General features: G+C 36.1%; 2 protein-coding genes across 2 annotated transcripts; both read left to right on the top strand.

Annotated features, from left to right (window-relative positions):
• The first annotated feature begins 9696 nt into the window (after nt 1–9696).
• On the top strand, nt 9697–13614 carry LOC128209016 (uncharacterized). Its single transcript, XM_052912812.1, has 2 exons — nt 9697–9852; nt 11042–13614. Exons 1-2 carry the CDS (start codon nt 9843–9845, stop codon nt 11986–11988), a joined length of 957 nt encoding a protein of 318 aa, XP_052768772.1. The 5' UTR covers nt 9697–9842; the 3' UTR covers nt 11989–13614.
• Nucleotides 13615–13757: 143 nt separating this feature from the next.
• Nucleotides 13758–16628, top strand: LOC128209018 (uncharacterized). The gene is made up of 2 exons (XM_052912813.1): nt 13758–14273; nt 15301–16628. The coding sequence occupies exons 1-2, from the start codon at nt 14264–14266 to the stop codon at nt 16242–16244; spliced, it is 954 nt and encodes a 317-aa protein (XP_052768773.1). The 5' UTR covers nt 13758–14263; the 3' UTR covers nt 16245–16628.
• The last annotated feature ends 977 nt before the right edge of the window (nt 16629–17605 follow it).

Below are 17605 nucleotides of genomic sequence, written 5' to 3'. Positions count from 1 at the left end.
CTTGAGACGATCAAATATATTTTGTGATAAGTACTGATAACAGCTCCCGATATAGATTATGTCGACCTGTATATTTATCTGTAATGTTTATATATCTTGAATTGAAATAACTTGTTTCAATAATGAGTTTAAATGACAAAAAGACTTTGTTGAAGAATGCTAGATTTTGTCTATTTCAATATGATTATTGTGACTTCGTCTTCGAAAATAAACACTATGGATGCTATACATTAACGACAAAATAACAAATTTAACTATGTGGTAGTTATATAACGCCAGCATAGAACAAAACTGAATTGGAGAAAATCTTCAAAGATGTTTTACAATATCTATCAGTGTATAAGTCCCGATGTATCGTAACAATGAATACGCCGCTTTTCCCTCACATGAATCATGTTCGCTAACGATACATGCCTGTTGATTGAGTTTTTCAAAAAGGTCTTTTTCTTGTCATTTTTTTGCGATTGAACCAGCGACTCATTGGTTGACAGTCTGGTGTATTTCCACTAGACCACATGTACAACGGCTTTGTTTATGCAAGTGGGGGTAACCGTTGTGTGAAGTGTTTTATCACTGATTAATTTGTTCTTCATAAAATGAATTGTGTAAGGAAATCAAAGGATTCGCTGGCTGTCTCAAAATGGCGCATAATTATTAACTAACTTCATTTCGCAATAAGTTTATAGTTTTACCAATATTAATTAACATTAAATTGGAGACCTGCGGTCACCATAATGATATTTTTCTATAACGTTTGATGCTTACATTTGATTTTAGTGAAGGTAGGTTTAGTGTTTACCGGCCCATTCTAAAAATGATTACTAATTTCTTTATTTCTCATGTGTATTGACCTAAAACTAATTTAATCATGTTATTGCATGTGGATTTATATTTGGATTACTTTATTGAGCAAAATGATTTTAGAAATTTTCAATTCCACACTGATTTAAATTTCAATGATGTTGCGGCCTACTTCGTGGTCATGAATCATGAACATGAATGCACAGTGACCTTCGGACTTCGGGTCATGAATCATGAACATTAATGCACAGTGACCTTCGGACTTCGGGTCATGAATCATGAACATTAATGCACAGTGACCTTCGGACTTCGGGTCATGAATCATGAACATTAATGCACAGTGACCTTCGGACTTCGGGTCATGAAATATCAGTGGTATGTTGCCCTTGACCAGAAGATGATCGGAATACGAAGGTCATAGGTCACGGTCTAAAATGTTATGAAAACTGTGTCCACACAATCTACTGACTGAACAGTTTTCTGAATAACAATTACACTTCTGTGGTGGGCTTTTTTCTTTAGGAGTAAATGACCCCTTTTTAAAAAGCCAATATATTTTTGACTAAGCGGTGTTAAATATCTTTCAAATGTTTATGATTTGTTCAATTAACTATTGTTTTAGTAAAATATAGTCTTTACACTGAGCATGTAACATCGATCGACGTAATTATCGCGTAAGAAAACTATTTTAGAGTATTTCTCAAGTGACGTTCCACGACCAACTATATTGCTCAGCTGTCATTATTCTCGTCCATTATTATCTCTTGCTAGCTTTCAGCGACACGGGATATGAACGTGATTCGATATGGCCCCGTCGGGTATCTTTTCTGTTACTGCTGTCGTCGTCGCCCTGAGAGATACCATTTACAGCCATTAGAAATAACGTTATATTTAGCACATTTGATGTTAAAACCTGGTGCATTTCAGGACAAGCGACATAATTAACATTCATAGCATAGTTTAGTAAACATGTCATTTTTATATATTTTTATAGGTCTGTGGTGTATGCTAAAGGATATATTGATATGTTGGGTCCCGTTTGCAATATATTCAGCAGGATTATGTTTTTTTTTCTATTCGTGATTGTTGTTTGTTGTCCCATTTGCCTTAATCTGCATAATTTGTCAAATCATGCAGGTATGCTATTTTGGATATGTGTAAAACACATTTTACTATTTCAGTCAATGATTTTTGCCAATTAAATAAATGCTCATCAATTTTAATGACTTTGCCATCTTAACAATGTAATATGCACATACGCAGAAAAGTATTTTCTGAGAGTCTGTAAGCATGTGACCAGATTTTTAGCTCCACTATTCGAAGAATAAGGAAGGCTTTACTACTCGCCCCGTGTCGGCGTCGTTGTCGGTGTCGGCGACCGGTTAAAATTTTAGGAGAAGTTAGGATTTTCACTTTTAACTCCAATGCCCTTCATCTAATTCACCTAATACTTTACGACGTTTTCCACATAATGTAGTAAGATAACACCTCCATATTATCCTTTTTACAAGTTATGGCCCCTGATTGACCTTGGAACTTCGATACAAGTTATAGGGCATTTTATAGTTTTAGGGCAAGTTGGGATTTTAATAAAGTATAAAAACTATACCCCTCATTTGATTGACTTAATACTTCGCACAACCCTAGAAATAAATTATGATCTTTGATTGTTTTTTGTTTTTGTTTTTCACAACGGAAAAACAAGTTATTAGAATGACTTGCGTCTTTCATCTGGCGGGCTGGTGGGAGGGCAGCGTCAAAGTCACCTTTTGTGTCGAATAATTTTAGCCTTTTAGCTCTGTTTGACATATAGTGTCTATAGTGTTTGACACATACGCAGTCTTCCATGGATTTGCGTTTGAAGCCCCTAGGATCAAGGTCACGGTCAAGGTTACGATTAATAAAAACATAGTTGGTATTGAATAACTAAAGTAAGGGTTGATATATTGCAACCAAACTTGGAATATATGAAGAGTTTATAGAGACCTTTCATGAGATTATGTTTTGGGTCCCGATAGTAAAATGGTCCAGGTTAAGGTCAAGGTTGCTAAAAATAGAAATATGGTGATTACAGAATAACTTAAGTAAGGGTTGATATAGTGTTACAGAACTTGGTATATAGGACAAGTTTATGGAGAGCTTTCATTGGATTGCAATTTGGGTCGATGTTACTGTTACTAAAATATATTATTATACGGTACTTAATAACTTTAGTTATGGTTAACATACTGTGACCAAACTTGATATGTACGAAGAGTTTATGGGGGACTTCCATGGGATTGAGTTTCGGGCCTCTAGCATCAAGGCCATTGTAACAAAAAAAAACTGTAAGACAGCAATTTGTCACATCGCGATTCCTGTTTACTTTTTAACTTGTTTTTTATTGCTTTTGACGGGCACATATTACACCATTATTGTACTTCTAAGTCAAAGCGGCCTAGTCGAGCGCGCTGTCTTACGACAGGTCCTGTTATGTTAGTTATCAGTATTTTCGATTTGCGATCTGTAAAAGAACAATATAATTTATAAGACAAAGGAGTTATAAATTGATTTATATTAAGCACTTATACATTTAAATGCTCAACGGCAGGCAGTCAGGAGTTGGCCAGCATGGTGTCTGGATGTTCTTATTTCAATAAGTGTAACATAACCTGTTTACACTTGAAGCGTGGCGGAAGTTGCGCAGTACGTCATTGCAATTTCCAAGCCCACGCAGATGATCAACAAGCAGCTTCGCTGTCGAATATTTTTTCAGTTGTGCACTCTGATGTGGATTCTCGGGTTTAGAGTAAATTGTATCTTATACCTTTAATCTTTTTCTTACATACGCAATCAAGATTGATAACATAACGGAACGTTTTTCGCCATATTTCGCAAAGCATCATCTGGATCCTTTGACCTACTTGCACCGCGTCTTTTCCTTGGTTTGAAGAAAAGTTTGTTTTTCTATTATTTTCTAGAAAGTTCCAAGATTATAACATGCCATTGTCCGTTTTAATTTTAGGACATTCGTTTACAAAACGTTTGCAGTCATGGTGTGTTTCGAACCATAAAATTAACATGGGCCTGGCCGAAGAAAAAATGCAAATATTCTGGCATGGCGTGGGCGGTGGAACTCTGCTTCCAATCACGAACACAAAATCACTTTGGCAGGCTTCATACCTTGTATCTGAGCTTCACATTGATGTTGTATTTTTGGACATAGGCAGTAATGACTTGTGTAATATGAATTTATCTGTTGACCAAATAGTTCATGCCCTGATTGAATTGGCAACAACCCTTCTTAAGTTAGGTTGCAAAAAGGTTGTTGTTTCCGAAATTTTAGAGCGCTGTGGCAATCACCCTTTCAATACACGGGCGAGACAAACCAATACATTGCTTCGTTCACAATGCCATCACAACCCAGACATTGTGTTTTGGTCGCACTGCAGAAATAACTTTAACCTGCGTTTTACTCAGGATTTCTGTGCTGATGATGGCGTACATGTGCACCCTTTGTGTGGAATGCCAAGATACTATTTTTCTGTACGAAGTGCGCTTCTTTTTGCAGAAAGAAGGGTGTCACATTTCAAATAAGGCATTATTGCCTATCACATGTATAAACATGTTAATCCGTCTTCTTTTTATATATTTGCTATCATGACCATTTTGTTGCATAGCTATATATATTTCAGACACTGATGAAACCAGTGTTGTAACAGAGCAGTTGCAGTTGACAGTGAGCAGCCCATGAGAGAACAGTTGCTCTTCCCATCTGGCACCATTTAAAAAAAACTGGTTTCAAGTATTACTATCTTTTCTGTTTCTCTGCAGGGCAGTTGTTTATATGTCAAATGTATCGCTTATAAAACTATAATAGAGTACACGGTTAATATGGCATGATACTCTATTTGACTTCTGTATTCAAGTTTTGGGGAAATAATGCTTACCCGAACAAATATGTGTAGACATTTCATATTGATGTCATATGAACCAAACTTTGTGCAGATGCACATTTTGCTTGAATACAAATATTTTTATTTGCTTCATTTTTGACATTCTGTGTCAAATACTTATTATGATAAGGATGGATTTTCGGGCATTGGTTGTGTGCCTATTTCCAAGCCTTGGATTATTAAGGATGGATTTTCGGGCATTGGTTGTGTGCCTATTTCCAAGCCTTGTATTTTTTAAGGATGGATTTTCGGGCATTGGTTGTGTGCCTATTTCAAAGCCTTGTACTTTTAAGGATGGATTTTCGGGCATTGGTTGTGTGCCTATTTCCAAGCCTTGTACTTTTAAGGATGGATTTTCGGGCATTGGTTGTGTGCCTATTTCCAAGCCTTGTACTTTTAAGGATGGATTTTCGGGCATTGGTTGTGTGCCTATTTCCAAGCCTTGTACTTTTAAGGATGGATTTTCGGGCATTGGTTGTGTGCCTACTTCCAAGCCTTGTACTTTTAAGGATGGATTTTCGGGCATTGGTTGTGTGCCTATTTCCAAGCCTTGTACTTTTAAGGATGGATTTTCGGGCATTGGTTGTGTGCCTATTTCCAATCCTTGTATATTTATGGATGAATTTTAGGGCATTGGTTGTGTTCCTATTTCCAATCCATTATTTTTTGGGTATATGTTTCTACCTGATTTCTGGTATTTCTCTTTTAATAGTTTCAGCACCATGGTCAAGAAGAACCCTAAATCTGCCAAGACGGGGAAACGTAAGGCAGACCCTGAGCCCAGCACCACTGGAGGGAAACAAAGCCGCCTTGCTGTCTTGTTGGCCAATGTTATATCGAAAGACGATGACATTCTCCAGGAAATCGGGGATTTGATCAACAGTGCCGGTGCTGTCAAACCAGACGGTACAGCTGTTTCGATTGCGTCCTCTGTTTCATCAGAGCAAGACCTTGCTTCAGTTGATTCGCTTTATAGCGAGGTTAATACTGACTTTTCATCTGAAAATGATGAACCAGAACATGTTTCTTTGGGAGCTTTTTCAGCAATTCACCCCCCGTTGGATCAGAAACTTGCTGACAAAATTCTAAATGGAGGGTATGTTGACTTTGCATCCATTATCCATAGGGACCATCTTGGTGAAACAATGACCATAAAAAAACAACAACAATTCAACTGTGACTTCAATACAGAAAGCATCTGCTAAACAAATTACTGAAATTGACCAATGGAATAAAGCTTTTCAAATATACGCAGACATATACTCAGCAAAATATCATTCTCAAGCACCACAACTTTTCCGGTACATGTCCATCATCCAAAATCTCTCCCATAACTCGCAACAATGGATTGCCTATGATGAAAATTTAGGCGTCTGCGTGCAGCATCACCATCTATTCCTTGGGGAACTATACATACAGAAACATACCTTTTCTGCTGTATGATGAACAGTTCCTTTCGTGGCCCCTCAAAGTTCAATTCTAGGCCACACTCAAACAAAATCCCTGCACACATCCTATACAAGAAAGGTTACTGTTGGGAGTTTCAAGAATCAGGAGCCTGCAACAAACTCAAATGCACAGTTTCTCACCAACGTAGCAACTGTGAGGGGCCCCACGGTGCCTGTGGATGCCCAAAGCCATTCCATGCCCCAAAGAGATCCCCATACCCAACAGTTCATGGTCAAAGACTCCAAACAAGTCAACCTGCCAACACATCAGTCTCATAAAAGAGACTGATTTCCCTCTGCCCACCCCGGTGCTCATCCATAAGTTCATAGATTACCTTCATGGTTATGACACCGATAAAACACAGTTTCTTGCCAAAGGTTTCAGTGAGGGATTTCCTCTTGGTACAGAGGGAATCCTTTCACCACATACTGCACAAAACCATTCTTCTGTGCATACTCACTTCACATTTGTTCAAAATAAACTCTCAAAGGAAGTGACCCGGGGTCCCATAAAGGGTCCATATAACACCCCTCCACTAAAAAACTTTGTCTGTAGCCCTCTGGGAGCCGTACCAAAACGTACCCCAAACTGTTTTCGTCTTATCCACGATTTATCATTCTCACCTGCAGCAACCTTGCCTGCTGTGAACTCACTTATACCAAAACAAAATTCTGCGGTAACATTAGAAACATTTGATCATGTTGCCTCTCTCATTCTGCAATGTGGACGTAACTCAACCATCGCAAAAGCTGATATTGAAGAAGCGTTTCGAATTATCCCAATGTCACCATTAGACTACCACAAACTAGGTTTCACTTTTGATAACAAATATTATTTTGACACGGTTTTACCAATGGTTGCTTCATCATCAGTTGCCATATTTGAAGCTTTCTCTTCGAGTATTCAATTGGTCTTACAACATAAACTCAAGGTCAACTTCGTATCTCACATTATTGACGACTTCATATTTGTGGGTCGGCTGGAACTCAAACTTGTTCAAATTCCCTAAAGACTTTCCTGAATTTTGCTAAAGATATCGTTCTGCCAATTAAGGACTCAAAAACAGTCCATCCTAACACTTCAGCAGAAGTGCATGGAATTCTAGTGGATACCACTTCATTAACTGCCAAGCTGCCTGCAGACAAAGTCAGTTTGCTCCGTGATCTCTTAAAAAGCTTCAAACAGCGTAAAAAGGTTACACTAAAAGAATTACAATCCCTGTTAGGTCACCTCAATTTTGCATGCAAGTTTATAAAACCAGGACGCTGCTTTTTAAGGCGCCTTTATGACCTGACCATTGGTGTTATCAAACCTCACCATCATATTCGCATGACCAGCGAAACTAGAGCCAATCTTGCACTATGGCATGCCTTCCTAGATAACTACAATGGTTGCACACTTTTAACAGGGGAAGGATTTATTCCTTCTACAACCCTGAAATTGTTTTCTGACGCCGCGGGGTCAAAAGGGTTTGCGTGCACCCATGGTTCTTCCTGGACATTTGGTATCTTCCCTGAAAAGGTCAAACATCACCATATCAGTATCTTTGAACTGTACCCAATTGCATTTGCTGTGACAATGTTTGGCCACCTCTGGAGAAACAAAAACATATTATTTATTTGCGACAACATGGCCGTTGTTTATTGCCTGAACAAACAGACATCAAAAGACAAAATTATGATGAAACTAATAAGAGCTATTGTTCTGACTGCTTTGGAAAACAATTTCTGCTTTCATTCCAAACATATTAGCACTAAGAACAACACAATATGCGACTTGCTTTCCCGTTTGCAGGTTAGCAAAGCATTGACATTGGCTCCTCACCTCAACAAAACGCCTTCACCAATACCACTCAACATGAGCCCACACAAATTGATGCAGTTAAACAACAGCGGTTGATTGCATCTCTTGCATAATATACTACGCAAAATCTGCTCACATCTATCTCCTTAAAACTCAAAAAGGCAAACCAGGTGTGCAATACAACGTGTTGTCACATAACAATTATGGTGGATGTTGGTTGTGCATCCTTTTCACATGGCACTTTTTCATGCTAATTTTTCTTCCTTTTTAACAATTAGGGACATTGGTAGTGTGTCTCTGACAATCATCTTTAAACATGTGCTTTGATAATCATTGTAGATACTTGTGTTATATGTATATATTTTCCATAGGCTGTTAATTTGTGTGTATGTATATCTGTCTAAATGTGCCAAACTTGCATTTTACTTTGACATGACTCCTTATGTGTCAAATCTTTTGACAAATGTTTCTAATCATGTTTACCTTTTTGTTGTTATTTTAGATATGTGTCAATGACTGCATTTTCAATGGGCAGTACCTTTACACTTCAATTTACCTATACTGTACCATATGTTTGTATAGGTTCACATGTATTATACATTGTCAACTTTCTTTATTTCTTCTAAACTTGCCAGTTTATTTTTTATTTTTACATGATTTTTTTATTATTATTATTATTATTATTATTATTATTATTATTATTATTATTATTATTATTATTATTATTGTTTCATTATTATTTGTGGTAGTTTTTGCTACACTGAAGTATTATTCTCCAGTCATTATTGAATACGAATACACTTGCGCTCTCCCCTCCTTTGGTTGGACTTGGTTTGGGACTTTTTTGTACGCCAAACTTAATGGGACTTGTACTTATTATTTCACTCATAATCTCAATTATATAATAATCATACAATAAATATTGGCTGGTGTAAATGCACCAGCCCTTTTCAATCCAATTGCTGTTAGTGGTTCTTGTCCCATAAATGAACTCTGTTTGTGAGAGCGCAAATATAAAAATATAATTTATAAGACAAAGGAGTTATAAATTGATTTATATTAAGCACTTATACATTTAAATGCTCAACGGCAGGCAGTCAGGAGTTGGTCAGCGTGGTGTCTGGATGTTCTTATTTCAATTAGTGTAACATAACCTGTTTACACTTGAAGCGTGGCGGAAGTTGCGCAGTACGTCATTGCAATTTCCAAGCCCACGCAGATGATCAACAAGCAGCTTTGCTGTCGAATATTTTTCCTCCAACCCACCCCACCTCCTTTCTGCCTGTTCAACTTTGTATTTGTGAGTTAATATGGTACATTCAGAAAGGACTTTTTTGTACGCCCAACTTTATGGGACTTGTACTTATTATTTCACTCATAATCTCAATTATATAATAATCATACAATAAATATTGGCTGGTGTAAATGCACCAGCCCTTTTCAATCCAATAGCTGTTAGTGGTTCTTGTCCCATAAATGAACTCTGTTTGTGAGAGCGCAAATATAAAATGTTATATGCGCATACGCAAATAACGATTTTCTGAAAACATGTTATCACGTGACAGGATTTTTTTATGTATGTAAACAGTATTTTCGATTTACGTTCTATAAATACAATGTTATCTGCGCATAAGCAAATACCTATTTTCTGAAAACATATAATCGCATGTCAAGAATTTATACGTGAGTTAAAAGTATTTACGATATATAGATACAATATAATCTGCGCATTCACAAATACATATTTTCTGAAAATATGTCAATACGTGACTAGAAGTTAATGTAGTTTGTAAACATTCATTATGTGTTTGTCCTTCCCAGAGTTTAAATGCTTTTGATAGTATATGGATTATCATGTCTTTGGGTATTTCTTTTTTTACGTTTTGTGCAATAAACTAATTAATTACATTTTATCTTTACTGCAATTGGTTACTGCAACAAAAACTCTGAAGTAACACATGAGTTGTTTTATTTTATAATTTATCGAAAATGGAAGGAGTAAGAAAAGAAGTAAAATAAATCAACAATTTTCAATCCTAGCGTTGTTAATTGTTGGTGTGGTTGTTTTCGTTAAAACACAGAAACGGCAATTATAACGGCATTCATATGGCAGCTTTTTGAAAACATTCCAATTCTAGCAAATATCACATTAAATTTATTTATTTATTTTTTAGCATGTCATCAGTTCCGATAGAATAATGATACTCTTAACCGTCTGGCAAAGTCTCTGGAACTCTTCTAGAACGTTCTATTAATTCGTCGTCGGTTTACTATAATATTGGCTATAAACGTTTGTACCTTTCAACCGCTATTTGTTTTGTTTATTATTGTCATTTTATTATGCTAGCATATACTTGATACATGAACAAGGACGTAATTGTCTTTTGTCGAAGATGCAAATACAATTTTGAATATGTATTATAATTGATATCGCAATGCGGAAGAAAATTGCGACATTTTTGGTGTGGTTAAGCTTATAATTTTATCTACTGTTATATATGCATTGATAAATGTTTGGATACGCTTGAAGTTGGGCTAGTTAAACTAGTGTAAACCCTGGGGAATTCCCACTTCGCCGACCGTTCCAAGGCGGTAACCCCAACACTACTGTTGGATGATGAGACAAATTTTAGGTTGGGTTCCCCTAAATTAGTTTAAACCCTCGTAAACTCCTTTTTCGCTGACAGTTCCAATGCGGTAACCTCAAGTACAAAACAAGTTTGAGGTTGGGTACCCATTACCTAGTTTTACGTTCTTTTTTTTTTAAATTCTATTGACCGTTCTGTAAAAGAATATAATTTGAGTTGAAGTTGATTATCGACTGGAACCTAACAATGCTTGATAAACACCCCTATTTGTATATAGTATATATGTACTGTGGTGTTTGTGTAGTTTCGTGCTATTGTTCCATGTTTCTGGTTTGATAAAAAAAATTGCGTTCTATGTCTTAGACGTTTACCCTGTGCCATTGAACAGGGTTTATGTTTAAACTTTCGACTACTGTGTTTGTTTCTGTAGTTGTATAAATATTGATTGTCAATTATATATTTCAGAACTCTGCAAGACCCTTAAATACCTAGAGAGGCAAGATGCTCCACGCCTTATTGTTTCTGGCATTTTCCTCCAAGACGGTCGGGCAGCTTTCGTTGACAGAAAGAATTCTAAACTTCTCATAACCAACATTGACAAAGAGTCGTATGATGAAGTCGATCTCTGTGGCATTTTGCCTTTTGAATACCAACAATCTGCGGAAGGAAAAGAGTCGCAATCAAACGACAGGGCGGAATTCAAAACACAGACTGCAGCATATGGGTTTTATCAGGAAAAAGATGAAAAAGTATATGGAAAGAAGGGCAAACAAACACGCAAGAGCAATAATCCTCAGCCATCCGATATCAACAAAGGTTCGAGAGAAAATGAGTTCGTCATAACATTTACGACGACCGACCACTCGATTGCTGTTGTATGCACGTTGATGCTTCAGCCTCTCCGTCTCCAGAGGTCCTTCTCCGTTGTGGTGAGGGACAGGACAAGAACAGTAGTTGCACTGACTCCTGAAGTTTTCGCAGCATCAACACCAGAGAATATCGTTGTTTTGTCCAAGGACGGCGATAACCTGGCTATGTTCAGACGACAGAAGAAAGACCGAGGCGGTCTTTTGATGACAGACGGAAAAGGAAAACTATACTTCGGAGATGGCGACGAGTTCGTGGCATGCAAATGGGACGGCGTCAAACTTGCAGCAGTTTTGAGATTTTCTGACCCTTCGATGAAATTTCCGCGTGGATCCACATTGAATTCTTCCGGTCAGATTGTTGTTTGTTGCGATTCATCTCACAATATTTTCAGCGTATCGCCCGACGGATCAGCTGGACAAAAGATTTTCCTGGACAGGGGAAAATCGTTCGGAGATGTTGACGCTCATCCAGACGGACGAAGGTACCTGGTCACATTTTGGCAGGAGAATGAGTGGCCACTTATCTTGCAAAGAAGAGAGTAAAGCCGGTGACAAACGGAACCAAATATTATCAATTCTGCTGCAGTTTTATTTGTGATTTGTTTTTAAAAGAAAACACTCAAAACTAGTAAACTCATGCATACATTTATCAATTATAATAACTATTATTTTCATTCAACTGCTGTTTATTCGTGATTCCTTTGGAGAAAATATCCCGCATTTACCAATTTAACTTACTATGATGTCCATGTATGTTTAACATGTATGTAACTTCAAGTATAATGTAACAATTGGTTGTCGAAGGCTGTGTCGTTTTTGTGTGAGAGCAAAATCAAACACACGCAAAATGCATTCTTGATTGGACGTATTAAGTGTTTCCTAGATGTTAATAATTTAATACGTTTCTACATACGTAGCGGATTTATTTCTGAATGTGTGTTTTAGTTAAATGGAATGAAACGTGTTTTACTGACTGAACGAGTATCTAAGTGGGTCAATACTCTTATAAATACATTATAAGTGCTAATATTTACGTGATGTAAAGCCTACTAGTAATCATAAAAAATAGGGGTTGTGCCAAAGATGTTTTAAAGGGTACTGCATCCTGTCATTTCTAGAGACCAGCATGTACCCTAGCTATCTTCAGCTTTCATATAACTGAATGCTTAAGAAAATCAATTGTTCCTTTAGTTTTATTGAAAATATTATTACATTATTTTAAATATATACAAACTTAGTTAAAATCTGAAAAGGCTACCTCAATTAACAATTAAATTCAATTTTTCTATCATTGTCACTAAACGGCAATTCAAATAATCATATAAATAAGGTACATGATCTAAAGATTTTTGTATTGAAATCAAATGCTGTAAAATCCTAAAACTTTGAAATGACTACAATTTTAAATCAATTTTAAATTCAACACCCCTTTCTGTCAATCAAGAAAATAGTGGTATTATTTCAAAAACGTATTTTGGCGAAATGCTTTGCTGATGCAAGGGGCAGGAGTAGTGTGTGTATGTGTGTGTGTGAGGTGTGTGTGTGTGTGAGGGGGGGTAGGGTAACGGTACTCTTAATCTGCTTGTGCTTATGCATATAACTTCTTACTTGCATAAACCTACCAGCTAGGTAAGTTTTATAAAACCAGTATTGATGTGGTTTAGCCTATTGACGTACATCATCAATAGTACAATAGTTTTAATGGAAGGGCACTTTAATGATATTAACGATACAGTTAATGTAGATTTGTGTTATATTTCATCAGCCTATGTATATTTATGAAAAGTTTATTGAATAATGAGGCTGTTTCTTGAAAATAAATAAATATATATATATATATATATATATATATATATATATATATATATATATATATATATATATATATATATATATATATATATATAAATATATATATATATATATATATACAGAAACATACAGATGTATTCATGAAATGAGCAACAGTGTGTATCAATTTAATTAAAATTAAAGTTTGTTCGATCATGGTTGCAGAAAAACAAAACAAAAAATAAACAAAAAAACAGACGTAGCATTTTCATGCATACTTTGTCAACTCAGGTATGCTATTTTGGGAATTTGTAAAACACATTTTTCTATTTCACTCAATGTTTTGCCAATGAAATAAATGCCCCATTTTCATTCAAAGCAATGCGTTTTGTTTTCCCTTTATCCATATCAGCTCAGCAATTACAATGACTTTGAGATCTAGCTTAACCTTGGACAATACAGATAACAATGTAATATGCACATTCACAGACACCTATTTTCTGAAAATCTGTAATCATGTGACCGGAATTTTATTTTAGTAATCAGTTTACGATCTGTAAAAAGATTTACGATCTATAAAAAGAAAATGTTATATGCGCATGAATACGCAAATATCTATTTTCTGAAAACATGTGATCATGTGACAGGAATTTTAATGTTACTAAAAATTATTTATGATTTTCATTCTAGAAACACAATGTAATGTGCGCATACGCAAATACGACCTATTTCCTGAAAATATGAAAGTGCGTGACTGGAAGTTAAATATAGTACGGCTCTCAGTTACCTGTTTTATTGCTGCATCTTTACTAATCATATATCAATTTTAACCGGGATTTATGTTTAAACTTTCAGCTACTGGGCTAAATTGTGTAGTTTTTTTTTTATATAAATATTAGTTGTATGTGACTTACACATATTGTACCAATGATGACGTAACTTCCTTTTCCTTTCTGAAATGATCTCAAACGGAAACTGCATTTGTTCTTCCAAGAGTTAAAATGCTATTGACAGTATAGGGATTACCATGTCTTTAGGTATTTCTTTTTTTCAACGTTTTGTGAAATAAACACTTCAATGACATTTTATTTTTACTACATTTGGTAACTGAGGGCAACAAAAACTCTTAAGTAAGGCAACAGTTCTTGTAATTTTTATGCTTTGTTTTATTGAAATATGGAAGGAGAGGAGTAAGAAAATAAATAAAAAATAAATCAACGATTTTCAATCTGAGCTTGTGAATTTTCAATGTGATAATAATCAGTATGTAATATCATTTTGTCAATCGATTTAATGTATTGTACGTACAGTATAGTTAAACAAATCTTAAACTCGTGTTGCCGTATTTGAGGCCCATCTAAAAAATATCTTATCCGACTGGTTTACAGCGTTTTAGCTCACAACACCGTCCAAGGGATAACTGTTCTTTTATCAAGTTAAAATCCTTTTGGTTTTTGTGGGTTTTTTTTATAAAAAAAAGATAACAAAAGGATTTAAGGGTTCGAGAAACGAAATATCTAAAATATATCGCCTTAGGATTTTGTCAATTGTTGGCGTTGTTGATTGTTGGTGTTGTTGTTTTTGTTAGAACACCGAGTCCAAAACGGCAATTAACGACATCCATATATTGGCTTTTTGAAAACTTAAACATTCCATATGTAGCAAGTATCACATTCCAGAACTGTTTTTGTTTTGGCATTTTATTTTTGAATATATGTGTAATTCAAATTGTCATTTGATATCGCAATGCGAAAGAAAATTGTGACATGTTTGTTCCGGTTAGGCTCAAATAAATTTTCTGTTAATTGATAAATGTTTGGATAAGCTTGAAGTTGGGCTGGTTTAAACTTTAAATGTGTAAACCCTAGGGAATTCCCACTTCGCCGACCGTTTCAATGTGTAACCCCAACACTTCTGTTGGATGATGAGACAAATTTTAGGTTGGGTTCCCATAAACTAGCTTAACCCTCCCCAGTGTTTTCCTATTTCTCTTGACCATTCTGTAAACGAATATAATTTCAGTTGCAGCTTGATTATCGATTCATTGTCAAGAGTTTATTTCAGAACTCTGCAAGACCCTTAGATACCTAGAGAGGCGAGATTCTCCACGCCTTATTGTTTCTGGTATTTTCCTCCAAGACGGTCGGGCAGCTTTCGTTGACAGAAAGAATTCTAAACTTCTCATAACCAACATTGACAAAGAGTCGTATAATGAGGTAGATCTTCGTGGCATTTTGTCTTTTGAATACCAACAATCTGCGGAAAGAAAAGGGTCTCAATCGAACGACCGGGACTTTAAAACTCAGAATGCGGCATATGGTTTTTATCGAGAAAAAGATGAAAAGGAATCTGGAAAGCAGGGCAAACACATACGCAAGAGCAATAATCCTCAGCCATCCGATATCAACAAAAGTTCGAGAGAAAATGAGTTCGTCATAACATTTACGATGACCGACCACTCGATCGCTGTTGTATGCACGTTGATGCTGCAGCCTCTCCGTCTCCAGAGGTCCTTCTCCATTGTGGTGAGGGACAGGACAAGAACAGTAGTTGCACTGACTCCTGAAGTTTTCGCAGCTTCAACACCAGAGAATATCGTTGTTTTGTCCAAGGACGGCGATAACCTGGCTATGTTCAGACGACAGAAGATAGACCGAGGCGGTCTTTTGATGACAGACGGAATAGGGAAGCTATACTTCGGAGATGGGGACGAGTTCGTGGCATGCAAATGGGACGGCGTCAAACTTGCAGCAGTTTTGAGATTTTCTGACCCTTCGATGAAATTTCCTCGTGGATCCACCTTGAATTCTTCCGGTCAGATTGTCGTTTGCTGCGATTCATCTCACAATATCTTTAGCGTATCGCCCGACGGATCAGCTGGACAAAAGATTTTCCTGGACAGGGGAAAATCGTTCGGAGATGTTGACGCTCATCCAGACGGACGGAGGTTCCTGGTCACATTTTGGCAGGAGAATGAGTGGCCACTTATCTTGCAAAGAAGAGAGTAATGCCGGTGACAAACGGAACCAAATATTATCAATTTTGCTGCAGTTTTATTCGTTTTTCATTTATAATAACTATTGTTTTCATTCAGCTGCCGTTTATTCGTGATTCTTTTGAAGAAAATATCGCGCATCTAACAATTTAACTTAATGTCCATTGTGTGTAACACATATATATGTAACTGCGTGTATAATACAACAATTGGTTATCGAAGGCTGTGTCATTCTTTGTGTGAGAGCAAAAATCAAACACACGCAAAATGCATTCTTGATTGGACGTTCATGTATGTTTCTTCGTGTTTATACGTTTCTACATAAATAGCTGATTTATTTCTGAATGTTTTATTTAGTTAAATGGAATGAAACGTGTTTTACTGACTGAACGATTACTACAGTGGGTCAATACTCTTATACATACATTGAAAGTACTGATATTTACATGATGTAAAGCCTAGGTAATCATAAATATTGGGTTTTCGCTAGAGAGGTTTATTAGGGTGCTTCATCCTGCCATTTTTAGAGACCATGCAGCATGTACCCTAGCTATCTTCAGCTTTTATATAATTGAATGCTTAAGAAATCAAATGTCCCTTTAGTTTTATTTTAAATATTATTACATTATTTTAAATATATACAAACTTAGTTAAAATCTGAAAAGGCTACCTCAATTAACAATTAGATTTAATTAAACTATCATTGTCACGAAAAGGGAATCTAAATTATCATATAATTTAGGTACCTGAGCTAAAGATTTCTGCATGGAAATGAAATGTTGTAAATCCTAAAACTTTGAAATGACTACATTTTTACGTCTGAATTACAGTCTTCAATGTTATTTATGAACTATTTTTTATTAAATTCAACACCCCATCCCTGCATCAACAAAATATTTTGAACCAACTTGTATTATTTAAAAAAAACCACTTATTTTGGCGAAATGTTTTTCTGATGCGAGGGGCAGGATCGAGTGGTGTGTGTGTGTGTGTGTGTGTGTGTGTGTGTGTGTGTGTGTGTGTGTGTGTGTTCGTGTGCGAATGCGTGTGCGTGTGCGTGTGCGTGTGTGTGTGTGTGTGTGTGTGTGTGTGTTGGGGGGGGGGAGGGTAACGGTACTTTTAATCTGCTGATGCTTATGCATATTTCTTTTTATTCCCATAAACGTTATAGCTAGGTAATTGTTATAAAACCAGTGTTGAGGTGGTTTAGCCTATTTGACGTACAGCATCAATAGTAAACGTACGTTAAACATGAATTAACAGTTTTAGTTATATGACACTTTAATGATATTAACATTTAAGTTAATGTAGATTTTCGTTATTACAGAAAAGTGAATTTACACACGTAGTAATTATGGTAGTATACCTCTTAGT

This window comes from Mya arenaria, chromosome 11 (genome assembly GCF_026914265.1).
Source record: "Mya arenaria isolate MELC-2E11 chromosome 11, ASM2691426v1".
In the NCBI taxonomy this organism is placed as follows: Eukaryota; Metazoa; Mollusca; class Bivalvia; order Myida; family Myidae; genus Mya; species Mya arenaria.
The sequence above is the reverse complement of the archived record's forward strand: the minus strand, read 5'-3'. Positions and strand labels throughout refer to the sequence as shown.